Below are 18,956 nucleotides of genomic sequence, written 5' to 3'. Positions count from 1 at the left end.
AGCCCCCCCCCAGCCCCTCCCTGGGCTCCTGCCCCCCCCAAGCCCCTCCCTGCCCCCCTACAGCCTCTGAGGGGGTCCTTTGGGACCCAACCCCCTCCCTCACCGCCCCCCCGCACTGCCCCCACCCCCAACCCCCCCTTAACACCCCAAACCCCGCCCCTTGCCCTCACCCACCCCCCACAACCCCCCAAACAAATCCCTGAGGGGGGGGGGGGGGGCTGCTGAGCTTTATCAAGTCCTCAGCCCCATTTTTGCCCTAGAACCCCCAAATAAATCCTTGGGGGGGGGGCTGCACAGCCCTTAACAAGACCCCAACCCAATTTCATAACCCAGAATCCCCAAAACCCCCCCCCGGGTGGGAGGGGGGCTGCAAGGGCTTTACCAACCCCCCAGCCCCAATTTTTGCCCTAGAACCCCCAAATAAACCCTTGAGGGGGGGGGCTGCAGAGCCTTTAACAACCCCCCAGCCCCACTTCATACCCCAGACCCCCCCAGATAACCCCCGGGGGGGGCTGCAGAGGCTTTACGGAGCCCTCAGCCCCACTTTTACCCCCCCCAGCCCCCCCCCAGCCCCATCCCCGGGGCCTTCCCACCCCGCAACCCTCCCCAACCCCCCTACAGCACCCCACAACCCCCCCCCGTGCCCCCCCCCTTACAGCAGGACGGGGCCGAGCTCGGGGCCCCCCCATTGTCCCCTTTCCCCCCCCTCCCCCCCAGGCGCCCCCCCCCTCACCCTGCGCGCCGCGCATGCGCAGACGCCGCGCGGCCGCCATCGCCCACCCGAGCACAAAGGCGCGCACGTGGCCCCGGCGCGCGCGCGCGGGGAGGGGAGGGGGGAGCGGAGCGGGGGGGGGGGGGGGGACGCGCGCGCCCCCCTCCCCTCACGCATGCGCCCTCCCGCCAAGGGGTCCCGCCGGCGCATGCGCAGCGCGCGGCGGGCGGGCGGGCCGCGCAGGCGCAGTGCGCGCCGGGCCCGCGCGCCAGGCCCGGAGGGGCGGCGGGGGCGGGGAGGCCGCGGTCGGGACCCGGGCCGGGGCGGGGCGGGGGGAGGCGGCAGGGCCGGGGAGGCCTCACCTCGGACTTGGCCATGGCGGCGGCGCGGCGCGGGGAGGGGCTGGGCGGCGGCGGGCGGCTCGGCGCGCGATGCTCCCTCTGCGAGGCGCCGACACAGAAAGGGGCCGAGCGACGCGAGCGCCGCCGCCTCACTCCGCCGCCCCCGCCGAGCGCCCGCCCCCCGGCCGCTCCCATTGGGCGGCGCCGCCCGCCCCGCGCCCCCGCGCCGCCTGCCATTGGGCGGCGGAGCAGAGCGCCGCGCTCTCATTGGTGGAGATTCGCGGCCCCGCCCTCGCCGCCGGCGCCGATTGGGCGAGGCGAGCGAGCGCCCGCCTCCGCCCTGTGCCGATTGGGCGAGCCCGTCGCGGCCCCGCCCCGCGCCGCTTTTCCCGCTTCGGCCCGGCGACTGCCTCGCTCTCCTCGGATTGGCTCCCTCCCCTCACGTCCCGCCCCTCGCCTCCCTCTCATTGGCCAGCCCGCGGGCGGAGCGCTCCCCATTGGCTGCCCCCGCCGTCCCTCAGCGCTGCCCCGCGGCGGGCCCGGCGGAGCTCGGAGGAGCCGGACGAGCTCGGCTCGGCGGCGGCGGGGCGGCGCCGAGCGGCGGCGGCGGCGGCGGCGAGGAGGGGCCGCCCGCCCGGCAGCGCCCAAGGTGCGGCGGGCTCTGCGCATGCGCGGGGCTTTGCGGAGAGGGAGGGGGGAGCAGGAGGAGGAGGAGGGAGCGGAGCGCGCATGCGCGGAGCGCGGCCGGCGGCGCCTGCGCGCTGCGGGCGCTTTTGGCGGGCGGAGCGCGGAGCGGCGGCGGCGGCGCTGAGGGGCGGCGGGAGCGAGGCGGACGGGCCCGAGCCGGAGCCGCTCCCCGGCCAGGTACCGGCGGCGGGAGGCGGATGAATGGGGGGCAGGCCGCGGGGGCGGGACCCGGCGGTTGGATTGGCAGGCGCGCGGGCCAATGGCGGCGCAGGGGGGCGGGGGCGAGGAGCGGGCGGCTGGGCCAATGGCGGGGCGGTGGGGGCGGGGCGGAGGGGGGAGCGACAGCGCGCGGGGCCAATAGGAGACAGGAGGGGCGGGGCTGGGAGAGGTGAGGGGCGTGAGGGGCAGCGAATGGGGGCGGGGCGGGGAGCGGAGCGGAGCGGCGGCGGCCAATGGGGGGGGGGCGGCGGGTCGCTGGGCCCGCCCCCGGGGCTCCCCTCACAGGGGGGCCCTCTCTCGGTGCCCCCCACCCCCCCCCAACGGCCCCGGTCCCGGCGCGGCCTCCGCGGGCCCAGCGGGGGCGCCCCGGGGGCTCTGCGTCCCGGTGGGGTCCCCCTGAGCCCGGTGGGTGCTGTGGGGGTTCCCTGGGGGGGGGGCTTCACCCCTTTGGGGTCTCTCTAAGCCCTGTGGGGGGCTGGGGGGCTCGCCTTAGGGCTTTGCGCCCCCCTTGGGGCCTCCACGAGCCCGGTGGGGGCCGTGGGGTTTGCTCGGGGGCTTTGCGCCCCAGTGGGGTCCCTCTGAGCCCGATGGAGGCTGGGGGGGTCCCCTGGGGGGGGTTGCACCCTTTTGGGGTCTCTCCCAACCCATTGGGGGCTGGGGGGGTTCCCTGGGGGGCTTTGCACCCCCTTGGGGTCTCCATGAGCCCGGTGGAGGCTCTGAGGTTCCCTGGGGGGTTTCCCCCTCTTTGGGGTCTCTCCGAGCCCACTGGAGGCTGTGGGGTTTGCTCTGGGGCTTTCCCCCTCTTTGGGGTCTCTCCGAACCCATTGGAGGCTGGGGGGGGTTCCCTTGGGGGCTTTGCACCCCCTTGGGGTCTCCAGAAGCCCAGCGGAGCCTGTGGGGATCATTTGGGGCTTTGCCACCTCCGTGGGGTCTCCCTGAGCCCGGTGGAGCCTGTGGGGTTCCCTGGGGGCTTTCCCCCTCTTTGGGGTCTCTCTGAGCCCACTGAAGGCTGTGGGGTTCACTTTGAGCCTTTGCACCCCTCGGGGTCTCCATGAGCCCAGCGGAGGCCATGGGGTTCCCTGGGGGGTTTCCCCCTCTTTGGGGTCTCTCCAAGCCCAGTGGGGGCTGTGGGATTCCCCTGGGGGCTTTGCACCCCCTTGGGGTCTCCATGAGCCCGGTGAAGCCTTTTAGGGTTCCCTTTGTGGCCCTGCGCCCCTTCAGGGTCTCTCCAATCCCACTGCGACCCCCCCTCTCCCTCCCACCCCAAAAACCCCACAGCTTGACGGGTGGACACAGCGCGGGGGGGGCTTGGTTCCCCCGGCACCGCCGCTCCCCCTGCCCCGAGGGGGGACATTTTTTTGGGGTGAAGGAGCCAGCACGACCCCATTGCAGGCATTCGACCCCACAGGGGAGCGAGGCGGCTGCGGGGAGCCCCGAGCGGGGTTTTTATGGCCCCGGGGGGCGATAACTCACGCCCGGCGAGGCTGGCTGCGGTTTGTTGCCCCCGTCATCGCCCATTAGGGTTTTTTCTTTTTTTACAGCTCTTAAATCCCAACGCGAGGGATCGCCCGGGAGCAGAACAGGAGGGAGCCGAGCCGGGCCGAGGAGACTTCGGGGCTGTTTTGGGGTTATTTAGCCACATTTGGGGCTATTTTGGGGTTATTCAGGACCATTTTGGGGTTACTTAGCCACGTTCAGGGCTTTTTGGGGGTTATTTAGGTACGTTCAGGACTGTTTTGGGGTTATTTAGCTACGTTCTGCACTATTTTGGGGTTATTTAGCTGCATTCTGGACTGTTTTGGGGTTATTCAGGACCATTTTGGGGTTACTTAGCCACGTTCGGGGCTGTTTTGGGGTTACTTAGCCACGTTCGGGACTGTTTTGGGGTTACTTAGCCACGTTCAGGGCTGTTTTGGGGTTACTTAGCCACGTTCAGGGCTATTTTGGGGTTATATAGCTACGTTTGGGACTGTTTTGGGGTTATTTAGCTACATTCTGCGCTATTTTGGGGTTATTTAGCCACGTTCAGGGCTATTTTGGGGTTATTTAGCCACATTCTGGACTGTTTTGGGGTTATTCAGGACTATTTTGGGGTTATTTCGCTACTTTCTGGGCCCTCCAGCCCCGGTCCCGTTTGTTTTCCAGCCGCCCGGAGGTGCACCGAGGCGTGACCCCTGCCTGGGGCGCCGGCGGCTCTTCCCCGCCACGCGGCGGCCCCAAAAAAACGGCAAAAAAAAAAAAAAAGGCGATTTCCAGGGCTAGGGCTGCGCCGATTTTTGGGGGGGATCCCCCCCGAGGGGTCCTGGGGGGGGCCGTGGCCGTGGCCGTCTGCCCGCTGCCGCCTCCTCGGGGTTTTTTCCTCCGTTCCCATGGCCCCAGCGCCGCCTCCTCGGCCCCATAAATCACAGCGGGGCGGCTGCGGGGGCCAGCGCCGTGGCGCCAGCTCGCCCCCCCCCCCCTTTCTCCAGCCACTTTTTTGGGTTTCCCAGGGATTCTCGGGGCTTTTAAGCAAAACTCCTCGGTCCTAGAAAGGAGCCCGGCTCCTGTTCTGCCTCGCGGACGTTTTGGGGTTAAAAACCGCGGTTTTGGTGAGCGGGCTGCGGCCGGGAGCCAGGTCCCTCGGCCACCGGAGCGGGGAAATGGAAGTGAATTAAATCCCATTTCCACCCCGAAACGGGAAAGATGGAAAAGCCAGTGCCTCTCTTTTTGCCCTAAACCGCCTCTTTTTGCCCTAAACCATCTCTTTTTTGCCTCAAACCGCCTCTTTTTTGCCTCAAAGCGGCCCTTTTCGAACCAAAGCGGCTCTTTTCTTTTGTTCCTCCAGGAGAGGACTCCGACACGCGGCTTTCCCGGGAACTGCCGCCCCTGCGAGGGACACGGCACCCGAAACCCTCCCGTTTACACCCAAAACCCTCCCGTTTACACCCGAAACCGCCGCCGAAAGGTCGCCCCCGTGGCGGGGGGGCGGCGCCGGGGTCGCTTTTCGGCACGGGCAGGAAATTCCGAGCGGGGAATGGGGTGGCCGAGGAATTTCCTGGCTCCGAGGATTTTTGTTATTTTTTTTTATTTTTATTTTTTTTGGCTGTTTTCTTAAAAAAAAAAAAGGGGGGGGGGGAAGGCTGCAAAAAAAAAAAACAAGGTTAAAAAAAATCCCTCCTGGCCGCGTGCCCGGCGTGGGATGCCAGCGGCGCGCGGCTTTGCCTTAAAATCCCGTTTTTTTTCCCCAGGCGGGCATCTGGCCCGCAGCAGGGTTTGAGCTTTGTAGGGTTTTGGCCGTTAAGCAGGGATTTCACCCCAAAACGCCCGCTGTTGGCAGTCCCGGTGTTCGGGACGGGGGCTCCTGGTTCCCCCCGGCCCGTTTTCTTCCCCATCCCTTTTTCGTTTGCCTTTAAAAACTCCCCTAAAAGGTGAGATTTTGGTCTGGGTTGGGGTTTTTATCGCCGGGTTCTGAGTTGGTGGGAAATGGGCTTTTTTTTTCCAGGATGTTTTCACGAATCCTCTCTGGATTTTGGGGTCCCCTCGCCCCCTTGAAGGGTTTTTAACCCCAAAAAAACAGGACCTGGGGTTCTCCTGTTGCAGCCACGGAGCGGAAACCTCGGCTCCCTCGGCCTCGCCTCCCTCTCTGCAGGTTTTGGGGTCCCCCCTAACCCGTGCCCCTTCCGAGGGTTTTTTTTTTTGAGACCATTTCACAAATCTGTGAATTTTGGGGTCCCCTCGCCCCCTTGAAGGGCTTTTAACCCCAAAAAAACAGGATCTGGGGCTCTCCTGTTGCAGCCGCGAAGTGGAAGCCTCGCCTCCCTCCTCGCAGGTTTTGGGGTCGTTTTTGGGGTCCCCCCTAACCCTTGCCCCTTCTGAGGGTTTTTTTTTGAGACCATTTCACAAATCTGTGAATTTTGGGATCCCTCTCCCCCCTGAAGGGCTTTTAACCCCCCAAAAACCACGATCTGGGGCTTTCCTTTTGCAGCCACGAAGCGGAAACCTCGGCTCCTTCAGCCTCGCCTCCCTCCCTGCAGGTTTTGGGGCTATTTTTGGGGTCCCCCCTAACTTGTGTCCCTTCCAAGGTTTTTTTTGAGACCATTTCAGAAATCTGTGAATTTTGGAGTCTTCTCACCCCCTGAAGGGCTTTTAACCCCAAAACCCCCCATCTGGGGCTTTCCTTTCGCAGCCACAGAGCGGAAACCTCGGCTCCTTCGGCCTCGCCTCCCTCCTCGCGGATTTTGGGGCCGTTTTTGGGGTCCCCCCTAACCCGTGCCCCTTCTGAGGTTTATTTCCGACAGTTTTTCACGAATCCTCTCTGAATTTTGAGGTCCAGTCGCTCCCTAAAGGGTTTTTAACCCCCAAAAACCAGGACCTGGGGCTTTCCTTTCGCGGCCACGGAGCGGAAACCTCGGCTCCTTCGGCCTCACCTCCCTCCCTGCAGGTTTTGGGGTCGTTTTTGGGGTTCCCTCTAACTTGTACCCCTTCCAAGGGTTTTTTTCCCAAGATGTTTTCACAAATCTCTGAATTTTGGAGTCCCCTCGCCCCCTTGAAGGGCTTTTAACCCCCAAACAACAGGAATTGGGGCTCTCCTGTTGCAGCCATGAAGCGGAAACCTCGCCTCCCTCCCCGCAGATTTTGGGGTTATTTTTGGGGTCCCCCCTAACTCGTGCCCCTTCCAAGGTTTTTTTTTGAGACCATTTCACATATCTGTGAATTTTGGAGTCCCCTCGCCCCCCTGAAGGCCTTTTAACCCCAAAACCCCCCATCTGGGGCTTTCCTTTCGCAGCCACGAAGCGGAAACCTCGGCTCCTTCGGCCTCGCCTCCCTCCTCACGGATTTTGGGGTCCCCCCTAACCCATGCCCCTTCTGAGGTTTATTTCCGACAGTTTTTCATGAATCCTCTCTGAATTTTGAGGTCCAGTCGCTCCCTAAAGGGTTTTTAACCCCCAAAAACCAGGACCTGGGGCTTTCCTTTCGCAGCCACGGAGCGGAAGCCTCAGCTCCTTCAGCCTCGCCTCCCTTCTCGCAGATTTTGGGGTTGTTTTTGGGGTCCCCCCTAACCCATGCCCCTTCCCAGGGTTTTTTTTTGAGACCATTTCACAAATCTGTGAATTTTGGGGTCCCTCTCCCCCCTGAAGGGCTTTTAACCCCCCAAAAACCAGGACCTGGGGCTCTCCTTTTGCAGCCACGAAGCGGAAACCTCGGCTCCTTCAGCCTCGCCTCCCTCCCTGCAGGTTTTGGGATCATTTTTGGGGTCCCCCCTAACTTGTGCCCCTTCCAAGGTTTTTTTTCGAGACCATTTCAGAAATCTGTGAATTTTGGAGTCCCCTCACCCCCTTGAAGGCCTTTTAACCCCAAAACCCCCCATCTGGGGCTTTCCTTTCGCAGCCACGGAGCAGAAACCTCGGCTCCTTCGGCCTCATCTTGCTCCTCATGGATTTTGGGGTCGTTTTTGGGGTTCCCTCTAACTTGTACCCCTTCCGAGGGTTTTTTTCCCTAGATGTTTTCATAAATCTGTGAATTTTGGAGTCCCCTCACCCCCTTGAAGGGCTTTTAACCCCAAAACAACAGGATCTGGGGCTCTTCTGTTGCAGCCGCGAAGTGGAAGCCTCGCCTCCCTCCTCACAGGTTTTGGGGTCATTTTTGGGGTCCCCCCTAACCCGTGCCCCTTCCGAGGGTTTTTTTTGAGACCTTTTCACAAATCCTCTCTGGATTTTGGGGTCCCCTCACCCCCCTTGAAGGGCTTTTAGCCCCAAAACCCCCCATCTGGGGCTTTCCTTTCGCAGCCACGGAGCGGGAAACCTAGCCTCCTTCGGCCTCGCCTCCCCCCTCGCGGATTTTGGGGCCGTTTTTGGGGTCCCCCCTAACCCGTGCCCCTTCCCAGGGTTTTTTTTTGAGACCATTTCACAAATCTGTGAATTTTGGGGTCCCCTTGCCCCCTTGAAGGGCTTTTAACCCCCAAAAAACAGGATCTGGGGCACTCCTTTTGCAGCCACGGAGCGGAAACCTCGCCTCCTTCGGCCTCGCCTCCCTCCCTGCAGGTTTTGGGGTTGTTTTTGGGGTCCCGCCTAACTTGTGCCCCTTCCAAGGTTTTTTTTCGAGACCGTTTCACACATCTGTGAATTTTGGAGTCTCCTTGCCCCCCTGAAGGGCTTTTAACCCCCAAAAACCAGGATCTGGGGCTCTCCTGTTGCAGCCACAGAGCGGAAACCTTGGCTCCTTCGGCCTCGCCTCCCTCTCTGCAGGTTTTGGGGTTGTTTTTGGGGTCCCCCCTAACTTGTGCCCCTTCAACCCCGCAGGACTTGGGTGGCGTCGGTGCGTGGGCGCCCGCTGCTGCGCTATGGGCAAGAAAAGCAAGAGGACAGCAGACAGTTCGTCCTCTGAAGACGAGGAGGAGTATGTGGTGGAGAAGGTGCTGGACCGGCGCGTGGTGAAGGGCCAGGTGGAATATCTGCTCAAGTGGAAAGGCTTCTCCGAGTAAGCGCCCCCCCAAAAAACCCCTTTTTTTCCCTCAAAACGGGGGCGAGGGGCGGCTTTCGCTCCTCGGCGTTGTTTTTTGTTTGTTTTTGGGGGTTTTTTTTGTGTTTTATTTTAATTTTTTTGGGTGGGGGAGGGCTCCTCGGTGGGTTGTCGTTGGTTTTTTTTTTGTGTGTACGTGTGTTTTATTTTAATTTTTTTTTCGGGGGGGGGCTCCTTGGTGGGTTGTTGTTGGGTTTTTGTGGTGTGTGGTTTTTTTTTTGGTGTTTTATTTTAATTTTTTTTCGGAGGGGGGGCTCCTCGGTGGGTTGTCGTTGGTTTTTTTGTGTGTGTTTTTATTTTTTGTGTGTTTTATTTTTTTTTCGGGTGGTGGGGGTTGCTCCTCGGTGGGTTGTCGTTGGTTTTTTGTGTGTCTTATTTTAATATTTTTTTTTTCTGGGGGGGTGCAGGGAGCACAACACGTGGGAGCCGGAGAAGAACCTGGACTGCCCGGAGCTGATCTCGGAGTTTATGAAAAAATACAAGAAGATGAAGGAGGGCGACGGCGCCCGGCCGCGCGACAAGGCCGAGGGCGGCAAGCGGAAAGGGCTGCCCGCCGCCGACGACATCAAGGCCAAGAAGAAGCGGGAGGTGAGGGGGGATGGGGTTGGGGGGGGTCTGGGGGGGCTCGTTGGGATTTTGGGGGGGCCTGGTGATGGGGAAAGGGGCGTGGTGGCACCGCTGCGGGGACGGGTAGCCGGGGATGGGGACAGGGGTCTGGTGTCACCATGATTTGGGGGGGGACGCCCAGGGTCACCACGATGGGACAGGGACCCGGTGTCACCACAATTCTGGGAGGGACACGGTGACACGGAGAGGGACACGGTAAGAGGACTGGCACCCGGTGTCACCACAGCTGGGAGGGACACCCAGGGTCACCACGATGGGGACAGGAACCCGGTGTCACCACAATTTTGGGAGGGACACAGGGATGGGGAGAGGGACACAGTGTCACCGCGATGGGACAGGCACCCAGTCATGGGGACAGGAATCTGGTGTCACCACGATTTTGGGGGGGACACGGTGATGGGGAGAGGGGACGTGGTGACAGGGAGAGGGACAAGGTAAGAGGACTGGCACCCGGTGTCGCCACAACAGGGACAGACACCCGATGATGGGGACAGGAATTTGGTGTCACCACGATTTTGGGGTGATGGGACTGGCACCCGGTGTCACCACAGCTGGGAGGGACACCCAGGGTCACCACGATGGGGACAGGAACCCGGTGTCACCACAGTTCTGGGAGGGACACGGTGATGGGGAGAGGGGACGTGGTGGCGAGGAGAGGGACACGGTAAGAGGGCTGGCACCCGGTGTCACCGCAGTGGGGACAGGCACCCAGTGATGGGGACAGGAATCTGGTGTCACCATGATTTTGGGGGGGGACACAGTGATGGGGAGAGGGACGTGGCGATGGGACAGGCACCCGGTGTCACCACAATGGGGACAGGCACCCAAGGGTGAGGACGGGCACCCGGTGCCCTCCCCCGGTGCCACCAGCGCCACGGGGCCGTCCCCAACCCCGTCACCTCCAGGCACTACGGGGGCAGCCTCCCCTCCTCCCCCGAGGCTGGCTGCGGCGCCGCGCCCCCCAAAAAGCTGCTTTTTCCCCCCAAAAAAAATAAAAATAAAAAAAAAATCCGCAGAGCAACGACATCGCCCGGGGCTTCGAGCGAGGGCTGGAGCCCGAGAAGATCATCGGGGCCACCGACTCGTGCGGGGACCTCATGTTCCTCATGAAGTGGTGAGGCCGCCGCGCGTCCCCGGGGTCCCCTCCCGTCACCCGTTGTCCCCGAAAGGGACGACCCCGCCCACCCCCAGGCTCCTTTTGGGGCCGTTTAGGGGGGAAAAAGGGGGCTGGAGCAACGCTAGCGACCCCCGAGGGGTGACGGCGGGCGCTGCCTTGACCCCATCTTTAATTTTTCCGTCCCCCCCCTCCTCAGGAAGGACACGGACGAGGCCGACCTGGTGCTGGCCAAGGAGGCGAACCTGAAATGTCCCCAAATTGTCATCGCCTTCTACGAGGAGCGGCTGACCTGGCACGCGTACCCCGAGGACACGGACAGCAAAGAGCGCGAGGCCGCCAAGAGCTAAAGGCGCCCGCGGGGCCCCGCTGTACATAGCCCCCCCCGGGCAGCCTCTCGTGTCCCCCCGTCCCCCCCCCACCCCAAAAAATAAAATCCCCGTCCCTCTCCCTCTCTCTCCGTGTCCCCGGGGTTGGCCCTGCCCCTCCCCGGGGACGCCGCAGGGGCCGGTGGTGCCCCGCGGGGGTGTCCCCATGTGTGCGTGTGTCCCCCCCCCACTTTGTCCTCCTCGCTGTCACCCCGGGGGGGGGGGGTCCCCGTGTCCCCGGGTCGGCCGCGGGGTGACAAAACCTGGTGGCTGTCAGTGGCTGGGGGGGGGAGGGGGACGGGGTCGGTCCTCTGCGGTGTGTCCCCCCCCCTCGTGTCCCCCCTCTAGAGCCAGAGGGGAAGGGGCCAGGATTGGGGGGGGGGTGGTCAAAAAAAAAACCCTTTTTGCCGTTTTTTTAACGTCGATGTTTTTAACCCGGGGTGTTCCCACCCGGGGTGTCCCCCCCCGCACCCGGGGTGTCCCCCCCCCGTCCCCCTTCCCCCCCCCTTGTATTTGCTTCCAATAAAGGGTCACTTTTCAGGAGCGGGATGCTTTGTCTGGGGGGGGGGGACAGGGACACAGCGGGGACCCTTCCAGTGCTCCCAGTTTGGCCCAGTTTGCCCATCGCGGCGGGGGGCCCGTGCTCTGTGCCCCCCCCCAGCTGTTGGGGGGGGAGTTTGGGGGGGGGGGGGTGTTGGGGGGGGTCCCCTCCTCGGCCGCTCCTTTGCTGCCACCTGGCGGGCGCGGCGCGGTGCTGCGGTTTGGGGACACGGAGGTGACATTTTTGGGGGGGGGGTAAAGGAAGGGACACCGGGGGGGGGAGGTGACACGGGGGGGGACAGCTGAACCCCCCCCACACCCCCGGGTGAAGGGCCCGATCCTCCGGGGGGTGAGGGGACAGGGACAGGGGGTGATGGGGGACACGTGGGGACAGCGGTGCCAGGCTGGGGGACACGGGTGTGGGGACACGGGTGGGTGCTTGGGGGGCACTGGGGTCACCGGGGACAAACGCGGTGCTTGGGGACACTTTTGGTGAGAAGGGGGTGGCCCTGGGGACAGGGGTGGCCTCAGGGCAGGGGTGGCCCTAGAGCTAGTGGTGGCCCTGGGGGCAACATTGGTGACTTGGGGACAGCGGTGGCCCTGGGGACAGCGGTTGTCTCGGGACAGCTTGGGGACAGCGGTGGCTTTGGGGATAACGGTGGCCCTGGAGACAGTGGTAGCCCTGGACATAGCAGTGGCTTGGGGACAGTGGTGGCCCTGGGGACATTGGTGGCTTTGGGAATAACTGCCCTGGGGACAGCAGTGGCCCTGGGGACATTGGTGGCCTCAGGACAGGGGTGGCCCTGGGGACATTGGTGGCCTGGGGACAGCGGTGGCCCTGGGGACAGCAGTTGTCTCGGGACAGTTTGGGGACAGCGGTGGCTTTGGGAATAGCGGTGGCCCTGGGGATGTAGCAGTGGCTTGGGGACAGGGGTGGCCTTGGGGACAGTGGTGGCCTTGGGGCCAGCGGTGGCCCTGGGGACAGCTTGGGGACAGGGGTGGCTTTGGGGACAGCGGTGGCTTTGGGAATACCGGTGGCCTTGGGGACAGGGGTGGCTTTGGGGACAGGGGTGGCTTTGGGGACAGGGGTGGCTTTGGGGACACGGGTGGCCCTGGGGCCAGCAGTGGCTTGGGGCCAGCGGTGGCCTTGGGGACCCGGGGGGCGCCCGGGGCCCCTCCCCCGCCAGGGGTCGCCCTTGCGCCGCCGCCGCGCCTCCGAGGCTCCGCCCCCTGTGGGCGTGGCCATTGGAAAGGGGCGTGGTCTTCGCAAGCCACGCCCCCTCCCCCGCGGCTCAGCCCGCGGGGTGCCGCCCCCGCCCCTCCGGATTCTCCCGTGATGCCCCGGGGCCGCGGCAGACAAAGGGCCGGCGCGGACTTCAACTCCCGGCAGGCCCCGCGCGGCAGCGGTGGCGGCGGCGATACGTCACGGGTCAGGGGGCGGGGTCAGCAGGGCGGGGGGCGGGGCCAGGCTGGAGGGGGCCCGGCGCGGCGCTCGGGTAGGCCCGGGGTGGGCGCGGGGGGTCGTGACGGGGCGTGACGTCACCGGGGGCGGCGGGGGGGTGCTTGGGGGTTGTGAGGGGGCGGGGGGGGCAGGTGGGGGGGGCTTGGGGGGCACTTGGAAGGGCCCGAGGGGGCATTGGGGGGGGCATTGGGGGCAGGTAGGGGGACATGGGGGGCATTAGGGGCAGTTATGGGGGCGGGGGGGCAGGTAGAGGGGCAGTTAGGGAGCCATGGAGGGCAGTTAGAGGGGTTTTGGGGGCAGATGGGGGGTGCGGGGGGCACTTGGAAGGGCCTGGGGGGGCATTTTGGGGGGCATTGGGGGCAGGTAGGGGAGTGGGGGGCAGTTAGAGGGGTTTTGGGGGCAGGTAGAGGGGCGGGGGGGCAACTGGGGGCAGTTAGGGGGGCATTGGGGGCAGTGAGGGGGCACTTGGCACTCCCGTGAGGGGCAGGGCTCCGGGGTCAGCGTGTCGCTGGGGCCCCCCCGTGCCTGTTTAATGCCCATGGGGGAGCCCCAGGAGGCCCTGTACCCCCCCATACCCCCTTATAGCCCCCCCATATCCCTCATAACCTCCTATAACCCCCCTCTACCCCCCCATAACCCTCTATACCCCCCCATAACCTCCTATACCCCTCTATATGCCCCTATACCCCCCCCATAACCCCCATACCCCCTTATAACCCCCCCATACACCTCTCATAACCTCCTATACTCCCCTGTACCCCCCATACGCCCCCATAACTCCCTCCAACCCACCCCGTACCCCCCAAAGCCACCCCGCTCCATAAGTGCCCCCCCCCGCTCTATCCCCAGGCGATGGCAGCATGGAGGTGACCCCGGGCAGCGCTGCGGGGCCGGTGCCGGGGGCAGCAACGGTACCAGAAGTGCCAGCAGCGCCAGAAGTGCCAGCAGCGTCAGAATTGACAGCAGTGCTACCAGCGACAGCAGCACCAGCAGCGCTAGAATTGACAGCAGAGCTAGCAGCGCCAGAAGTGACAGCAGTGCCACCAGTGCCAGCAGCGCCAGAACTGACAGCAGTGCCAGCAGTGCCAGAAGTGACAGCAGTGCCAGCGGTGCCAGAAGTGCCAGCAGCGCCACCAGTGCTAGCAGCGCCAGAATTGACAGCAGCGCCAGCAGCGCCAGAATTGCCAGCAGCGCCAGAATTGCCAGCAGTGCCAGCAGTGCTCGCAGTGCCGGAGGCCGAGGACCTGGCCGGCCGCTTCCTGCGGCTGGAGCGGGAGCAGAGCGCGCTGCTGGAGGAGCTGCCGCCCTTCGGGGCGCCCGTCAGCCACGTGTACCGCCCGCTGGACTACGCCTGGGAGCCCCACCGCGACTTCGTCCGCCGCTACTGCCGCGGCCCCAAGCGCGTCCTCTTCCTCGGCATGAACCCCGGCCCCTTCGGCATGGCGCAGACCGGGGTGCGGCCGGGGGAAACTGAGGCACGGGGAGGGGGGGGGGGCAGCGGGGTCGGGACGGGGCTGGGATCCCGCTGAGTGGGGCGGGAGGGGGAAACTGAGGCACGTGCAGGACCAGGGGGGCTTGTGGGGTGCGTAGGGGACGCTGTATGGTGTCCCCATGGAGCCAGAGGGCAGGGAAACTGAGGCACGGAGGAGGCTCTGGGGTGGCTGTGGCCCCAGGATGGTGCCTATGGATCCTATATGTCCCTGTGGAGCCTAAGGGAAGGGAAACTGAGGCACGGGTGGGACCAGGGGTGCTTGTGGGGCATGTAGGGGACATGTTGTGCTGTCCCCACAGAGCCTAAGGCGAGGGAAACTGAGGCACAGAGGAGACTGGGGTGTTTGGGGTGGTTGTAGCCACAGGACGGTGCCTATGGACCCTGTATGTCCCCGTGGAACCTAAAACAAGGGAAACTGAGGCACGGGTGGGACCGGGGGTGCTTGTGGGGTGTATAGGGGACGCTTTATGGTGTCCCCACGGAGCCAGAGCTGGGGAAACCGAGGCAGCGAGCCCCCCGGGGCGCTTTGGGGCAGCGCCCTCCGCCCTTTTGCTCCCCCAAAGACCCCCTATGGCGGGGGTCCACAGCGTGCACGACCCCCATCCCCGCATCCTTGACCCTCACCCCATCTTCTTACCTCCCCCCCGCCCCCCCCAGGTCCCTTTCGGCGAGACCCGGCACGTCCGCGAGTGGCTGGGCGTCAGCGGCGAGGTTCGGAGACCCCCGGCCGAGCACCCCAAGCGCCCGGTGCTGGGCTGGAGCTGCCGGCGTAGCGAGGTGAGCGGCGCCCGTTTTTGGGGTCTCTTCCGTTCCCTGTGCCCGGACCCCCGGGGCTTTTTCCGCCACTGCTTCGTCCACAACCACTGCCCCCTCCTCTTCCTCGCCCCCAGCGGCCGCAACCTGGCCCTCGCCGAGCTGCCCCCGGCCCAACGCGCCCGCCTCGTGGCGCTCTGCGACCGGGCGCTGGCGCGGGCCGTGGAGCTCCTCGGGGTCACGCTGGTGGTGGGGGTCGGGGGCTACGCCCGGCAGCGAGCCCGGAGGGCCCTGGGGGCCGCCGGGCTGGCCGTTAGGGTGGAGGGCATCCCGCACCCCTCGCCCCGCAGTGCCCGAGCCAACAGGGGCTGGGAGGAGGAGGCCAGGGCGAGGTTGGGGGAGCTGGGGGTGCTGGAGCTGCTCGGGGAGGGGGACGGGGGGGGTTCCGGGGGGGATTCGGGGGCACAGGGGGGTGGGGAGGGGCAGGGGGAGGTGGAGAGGGGGTAAAGGGGGGGGGCGTGACTCGGGTTTTGGGTTTTGGGGGGGGTTCGGGGGGGTTTTGTAGGAGGAGGGGGGTCCGTGCCTCGGTTTCCCCACTTAAATGGGGTTTTGGGGTTTCCTCAGGGGAAGGAAATGGGGGGGGGGGGCGGATCCGTGCCTCGGTTTCCCCATTTAGGTGGGTTTGGGGGTTTCCTTCGCAGGAAACGGGTCCGTGCCTCAGTTTCCCCGCTTACACGGGGTCGGGGTTTCCGTAGGGTGAGACAGAGGGCGGATCCGTGCCCCGTTTCCCCATTTAGACGGGTTTTGGGGTTTCCTTAGCAGGAGGTGGAGAATGGATCCGTGCCTCGGTTTCCCCACTTATATGGGGTTGGGGTATCCTTAGGAGGAGGGGGATCCGTGCCTCAGTTTCCCCATTTAGATGGGTTTTGGGGTCTCTTAGGAGGAGGTAGGGGACGGATCCGTGCCTCAGTTTCCCCACTTATATGGGATTTTGGGGTTTCCTTAGGATGAGGCAGAGGACAGATCCATGCCTCAGTTTCCCCATGTAGATGGGTTTTGGGGTCTCTCAGGAGGAGGTAGGGGACGGATCCGTGCCTCAGTTTCCCCACTTATATGGGATTTTGGGGTTCCTTAGGAGGAAACGTAGGACGGATCCGTGCCTGTTTTCCCCGTTTAGGTAGGGTTTTTGGGGTTTCCTTAGGGGAAGAAAACGGAGGACGGGTCCGTGCCTCAGTTTCCCAGCTATATGGGGTTGGGGTATCCCTTAGGAGGGCACAGAGGACGGATCCGTGCCTCGGTTTCCCCCATTTAGGTGGGTTTTGGGGTTTCCTTAGCAGGAAACGGATCCGTGCCTCAGTTTCCCCTTGCCGCAGGGCCAACCCCGATAATCCTGGTCCTTCCAGTCCTCCCAGTTTTAACCAGTTTGACGCTAAACGGGCTGGATTTTACTGGGGTGAGGCTCTGCATCCAACAGGGCCCCCGCTCCCAGCACCCCCCCCCGTGCCTCAGTTTCCCTACAAGGGGGGGCCCAGCGCTCGATCCCTCTCCTTTTTGGGGCTTTTCGCCCCGTTTTTTCCTCTAAAATCCCCCATTTTGGGTCCACTTTTTTATTAGGGGATTGCTCGACAGTCCTCGGGGGAAACCGAGGCACGGATCCGTCCCCTGGGGGGTTGGGGGGGGGACGAGAGCATTGAGGGGTTCGTTGGGGTCCCCGTGTCCCCCCCGTGCCCCCGCTGTGCCTCAGTTTCCCCTCCCCGCAATAAACGCTGTGTCCCGCAGCCTCCGTGTCGTTTTGGGGTGCCACCCCCGGCTGTGGGGTCTGGGGGGCCCAGGGGTGTCCCCCCCCGTGGCAGGGGGCTGGGACGGGTTGCACGGCCTGGGGGCGGCCCGGTTTGGGGGTGCGCCCCGGTTAAGGGGTGCTGGGGGGGGAGCACAGTGATTTTGGGGTGTGGGATGGGGTGTGCCCCGATTTTGGGGTGTAGGAGGGGGTACATCCCGATTTGGGGTGTGCCCTGATTTTGGGGTGCAGGGGGGGGAATACATCCTGATTTTGGGGTGTAGGGTGGGTGTGCCCCGATTTTGGGGTGCAGGATGGGGGGTAAATCCCAAATTTGGGGGTGTGGGATGGGGTGTGCCCTGATTTTGGGGTGCAGGGTAGGGGTACATCCCAAATTCGGGGTACAGTGGGGGGGTACGCCCCTATTTGGGGACATAGGATAGGGGTATGCCCCTATTTTGGGGTGTAGGGTGGGGGTGCACCCCTATTTGAGGGTGCAGGATGGGGGCACATCCAATTTGGGGTACAGCATGGGGGTATGCCCCTATTTGGGGACACAGGATAGGGGTATGCCCCTATTTGGGGTGCAGGGTGGGGGTACACCTCGATTTGGGGGTGTAGGATAGGGTTATGCCCCTATTTGGGGCTACAGGATGGGGGCGCACCCCTATTTTGGGGTACGGGGGGGTGCCCCTATTTAGGGCCATAGGGTATGGGTGTGCCCCTATTTGGGGTGCAGGGTGGGGGGGGACTCTGCCCCCCAGCCACCCCCCCGAGCCCCAGTGCTCCCCCAAATCTGCCCCAGGTATTGGGGTGCGGGGAGGGATGGGGGGCCCCAACCCCCCCCCAATCCCACAAAGCCCCCCGGGGGGGGGGCCGTCCCCCACTTGGCAGGGCAGGGGGGGTCCCCAAAAAATATTTAGGGGGGGAAATGGGACGGGGACACCCCCAAACCCCATCACCGGGGCGACGGGGCCGGGGGGGGACATGGGGGGGGGTCAGGGGTCGCTTTTGGGGCCCAGCTGCCGGCGGGTTCGTGAACTCGGGGCCATCGAGCAGGGGGACAAAGGGACGGGGGGGGGGACAGGGACGGGGGGACGGGGACAGACCCCGCTGTCACCGGGGGGGGGGTCCTCGAGAGGGGGGGCCCCCGAGTGTCTGCGGCACAGATGCTTCCCGGCGTGTTTCCAACCCTATAACTTCTCCGGGTGCTGATTTCCCCCCCCCTCCCCGGCCCCATTACCCTGCGGGGGGGTCGGAGCAGCCCTGGGGGTCCCCGGCCCCTCCCCGTAAAGATTTGGGGTGCAACGTGAAGCCCCCCCCCTCTTCCCGAGAGGTTTGGGGTGTGTTTATCTTTCCCCCCCAAAAAAAACCTATAGGATTTCACCGAGCTGCCCCCTCCGTCCCCCTTGGGGGGGTCGCCGGTGGCCCGATAAAATCCCCAAAGCTTTCACCACCCGTGTGCCCTCCCCCCAAAATAAAAAACCCAATCTGGGGGGGGTTAAAATCCAAGGGATGACCCCAAAACCCACCCCACAACGCTGCTCGGCCGAGGCCCTAAAGGGGGGTCCCGGTGGGTTTTGGGGTCCCGGGGGGTTTTGGGGTCCCGTGCCCCATCCCTTGGGGTCTCCCCGTGCTGGGGGTGGGACACGGCCCCCCTTGGTGGTGGGGGCCGAAGGAGGATTTATGGCTGCTGCTTTGTCGGGGTTACTGCGGGGAAGTCTGATGGGGAAATTTAAGGCCAAAAAGGGGATTTGAGGAAATTCAACGGCGGGTTGAAGCGTGGCTGGGGGGGGAGGGCTGGGGACCCCTTCTTCCCCCCCAAAAACAACGGTTATTGGGGACAGTGGGGTTTGGGGGGGCAGCAGGGACATTGGGGACGTGGATTTGGGGCGCAGCAGTCAATTGCCCAAGCAGGTTTTGGGGCCATTCGGGCGGTTTTTGGGGCCGTTCAGGCAGGTTTTGGGGTCTGTTCAGGCTGTTTTGGGGGCCGTTGAGGCAGGTTTTGGGGCCGTTGAGGCTTTTTTTGGCTGTGAGGCAGATTTTGGGGCTGTTCAGGCAGGCTTTGGGGTCATTCAGGCAGGTTTTGGGGCAGTTCAGGCAGATTTTGGGGCAGTTCAGACCATTTTGGGGGCCGTTCAGGCAGGTTTGGGGGCCATACAGGCAGGTTTTGGGGTAGTTCAGGCGTTTTTAGGGGCCATTCAGGCAGGTTTCGGGGCCGTTCAGGATTTGGGGCCGTTCAGGCAGGTTTTGGGGCAGTTCAGGCAGGTTTGGGGTCTGTTCAGGCTGTTTTGGGGGCCGTTGAGGCAGGTTTTGGGGCAGTTGAGGCTTTTTTTGGGCTGTTGAGGCAGGTTTTGGGGCAGTTC

The 18,956-nt window shown here is 64.3% G+C and overlaps 2 protein-coding genes and 1 long non-coding RNA gene across 5 annotated transcripts; all 3 read left to right on the top strand.

Moving 5' to 3' along the window:
- The first annotated feature begins 1,548 nt into the window (after positions 1 to 1,548).
- CBX5 (chromobox 5) lies at positions 1,549 to 11,109 on the top strand. 3 transcript variants are annotated; one of them, XM_083853283.1, is made up of 5 exons: positions 1,549 to 1,702; positions 8,238 to 8,415; positions 8,865 to 9,045; positions 10,101 to 10,198; positions 10,398 to 11,109. In XM_083853283.1, the coding sequence occupies exons 2-5, from the start codon at positions 8,279 to 8,281 to the stop codon at positions 10,546 to 10,548; spliced, it is 567 nt and encodes a 188-aa protein (XP_083709409.1). In that variant the 5' UTR covers positions 1,549 to 1,702; positions 8,238 to 8,278; the 3' UTR covers positions 10,549 to 11,109. The 3 variants fall into 3 exon arrangements, with proteins under 3 accessions (XP_083709409.1, XP_083709410.1, XP_083709411.1); XM_083853284.1 differs by lacking the exon at positions 1,549 to 1,702 and adding an exon at positions 1,755 to 1,917; XM_083853285.1 differs by lacking the exon at positions 1,549 to 1,702 and adding an exon at positions 2,344 to 2,364.
- A 1,442-nt stretch (positions 11,110 to 12,551) lies between these two features.
- On the top strand, positions 12,552 to 15,320 carry SMUG1 (single-strand-selective monofunctional uracil-DNA glycosylase 1; the record flags this gene model as incomplete). Its single annotated transcript, XM_083853286.1, has 3 exons — positions 12,552 to 12,602; positions 13,418 to 14,022; positions 14,718 to 15,320. Exons 2-3 carry the CDS (start codon positions 13,429 to 13,431, stop codon positions 15,318 to 15,320), a joined length of 1,197 nt encoding a protein of 398 aa, XP_083709412.1. The 5' UTR covers positions 12,552 to 12,602; positions 13,418 to 13,428.
- Positions 15,321 to 15,336: 16 nt separating this feature from the next.
- Positions 15,337 to 16,591, top strand: LOC310890971. Its single transcript, XR_014577369.1, has 2 exons — positions 15,337 to 15,489; positions 15,611 to 16,591. It is a non-coding gene; the product is annotated as an uncharacterized lncRNA (long non-coding RNA).
- Positions 16,592 to 18,956: the final 2,365 nt, after the last annotated feature.

This window comes from Anser anser (genome assembly GCF_964211835.1).
Source record: "Anser anser genome assembly, contig: HAP1_SCAFFOLD_725, whole genome shotgun sequence".
Taxonomy (NCBI): domain Eukaryota; kingdom Metazoa; phylum Chordata; class Aves; order Anseriformes; family Anatidae; genus Anser; species Anser anser.
The sequence above is the reverse complement of the archived record's forward strand: the minus strand, read 5'-3'. Positions and strand labels throughout refer to the sequence as shown.

What these genes read in the sequence shown, in the direction of transcription:
- CBX5 (XM_083853283.1), top strand. Translation starts at nt 8,279, where the DNA reads ATGGGCAAGAAAAGCAAGAGGACAGCAGACAGTTCGTCCTCTGAAGAC. An exon ending in AAGTGGAAAGGCTTCTCCGA is followed by an intron (nt 8,416 to 8,864) that starts GTAAGCGCCCCC and finishes GGGGGGGTGCAG; the next exon opens with GGAGCACAACACGTGGGAGC. An exon ending in CTCATGTTCCTCATGAAGTG is followed by an intron (nt 10,199 to 10,397) that starts GTGAGGCCGCCG and finishes CCCCCTCCTCAG; the next exon opens with GAAGGACACGGACGAGGCCG.